The sequence below is a fragment of the Aptenodytes forsteri genome, unplaced genomic scaffold, assembly GCF_000699145.1.
Source record: "Aptenodytes forsteri isolate BGI_AS27 unplaced genomic scaffold, ASM69914v1 Scaffold136, whole genome shotgun sequence".
Lineage (NCBI taxonomy): Eukaryota > Metazoa > Chordata > Aves > Sphenisciformes > Spheniscidae > Aptenodytes > Aptenodytes forsteri.
Window position 1 is genome coordinate 840,323 of NW_008796111.1, and position 1,784 is coordinate 842,106.

Sequence of the window (1,784 nt, forward strand, 5' to 3'; positions counted from 1 at the left end):
GCAACTCCCCTTCGCTCACCTGCCTGCTCCTTCCCGCTTTGTCTGGGCATGGCCTCGCTGGAGGGGGACGTGTTTGAGAGCTCTGACCCCCTCCCAGCCAGTGCCAGATGCTTCCCCTCTGGCTGCTGAACCGCCCCAGCACCCGGCAGGGCCCGTTTGGCCTCAGCTGCCCCTTCCTTCTAAAGGAAGCATTTCATAACTAAATAAAACCAGTGGCTGGGCACAAAACCAACTCAGTTGAGCCAAACCCTCGCGCTTGCATGACAGTGCGTGCCAAGCCGAGGGGACAGGGCGGCCAGTCGGGGAAGATGAAAAGCCACGTCTCTCAACACCCAGCGCTCTGGGCTCTGCAAACCTGCTCTGCATCGCAGCCCTGGGAAACGCGGACGCAGCCGGAGCAGGGACAGCAGCGTTCCGCTCCCGGCACAACCAGAAAGCCCAGCTGGGAGGAGCTGGTGTTGAACGAGGCGATGGCCCCAGGCACAGCGATCACAGAGCCAGAGCCGCTGCTGTGCTACAGCTGAGCCTTAAAGCCTCTCCTGAGAGCATGGCGGCAGCCTGGCTTCACGGGGTTGTGTGGCCACGCGACTGCTTTGTGGGGCCGGGGCAGATGGGGAGGGGAACGCAGGGACACGGGGCCACGTGGGGTCCTCAGGGTGCCTCTCTCCACAGAAGGGCCGCCGCTGACCAACACCACCTTTCCCCACATCATGCCCCTTGTGACTCTCCTGGAGCGGGATGAGGCTCTCACGGACAGCCCCGAGCCCTGGGAGACCACCGACAATGGCGTGGAGGTGGTCATGGCCCACCTGGAGGCGGCGCGGATGGTGGCCCACCACGGCGGGCTCTACCACACCAATGCTGAGGTGAAGCTGCAGGGTAAGCGATGGGGACAGCAGAGCCCCTTTCCCTCTGCCACATTCCCAGTGTGCAGCTCCAGCCCAGCACCAGACGGAGCATCCCACGGACGCAGGGTCCCCATCCCATCCTGGGGGACTGACTCTCCCTCTCTGCAGGTTTCCAGGGCAGAGCGGAGCTGCTGGAGGTCTTCAGCACCGAGTTCCAGCTGCGGCTGCTCTGGGGCAGCCGCGGGGCCGAGAGCAGCCAGGCCGAGCGCTACGAGAAGTTCGACAAGGTCCTCACCGCCCTGTCCCACAAGCTGGAGCCGGCGGTGCGCTTCAGTGAGCTGTAACCCCCCCGGGCTCTGGGGGGAGACCCCCCAGCTCCCAGCCTGCCCCCGCCCCCCAGCGGCTGTGGGGCGAGGGATGGGGCCAGGCACCCGACACCAGGAGGAGGAGAGATGGCCCAGAAAGGCGCTGGGGCACGGATCAGCAATTCTGAGACAAAGAGGAGGAAAAGCAGCCACCTCCTCAGGACAGGACAGACCAGGGGGTCCGCACCGCCACCCCGAGGGATGGGGACAGTGTCTGGGCAGGCCGGCACCGGTGTCCACCATCCGGCCCTGCTGAGGCCCATGACTACACGGTGCCCCTCATCTCGCCCTTCAGTTTCGTTTCTTTTCCATCTCCATCTTGCCCACAGCCGCTGGATCCCGCTTGTAAATACGTTTTCACGATCACTTCTCGATGTACAGACTCATGAAGGACGGTTCTTGTTGTAAATAATTAGGCTCATCCGTTTCGTCTTGTAAATACGTGTACATATCTCATGGGTTTGGTTCTTACATACAATAAACTTTTATGCTGTTCCTCAAGGGATCCCCTCTCCCGTGGGTGTCATTTAAACGAGGCCCCGGCCCCCCCCGGGAGAGCGGGGCCCCCGGG

General features: G+C 63.0%; 1 protein-coding gene across 1 annotated transcript in view; it reads left to right on the plus strand.

The window, feature by feature from the left end:
- Positions 1 to 1,193, plus strand: part of SH2D3C (SH2 domain containing 3C) — a 26,848-nt gene extending 25,655 nt beyond the window's left edge. Inside the window, exons 11-12 of the mRNA XM_009286887.2 lie at positions 673 to 879; positions 1,017 to 1,193. Of these exons, the coding sequence (XP_009285162.1) occupies positions 673 to 879; positions 1,017 to 1,192 (383 nt within the window). The 3' untranslated portion in view covers position 1,193. The remainder of the gene's footprint in view (positions 1 to 672; positions 880 to 1,016) is intronic.
- The last annotated feature ends 591 nt before the right edge of the window (positions 1,194 to 1,784 follow it).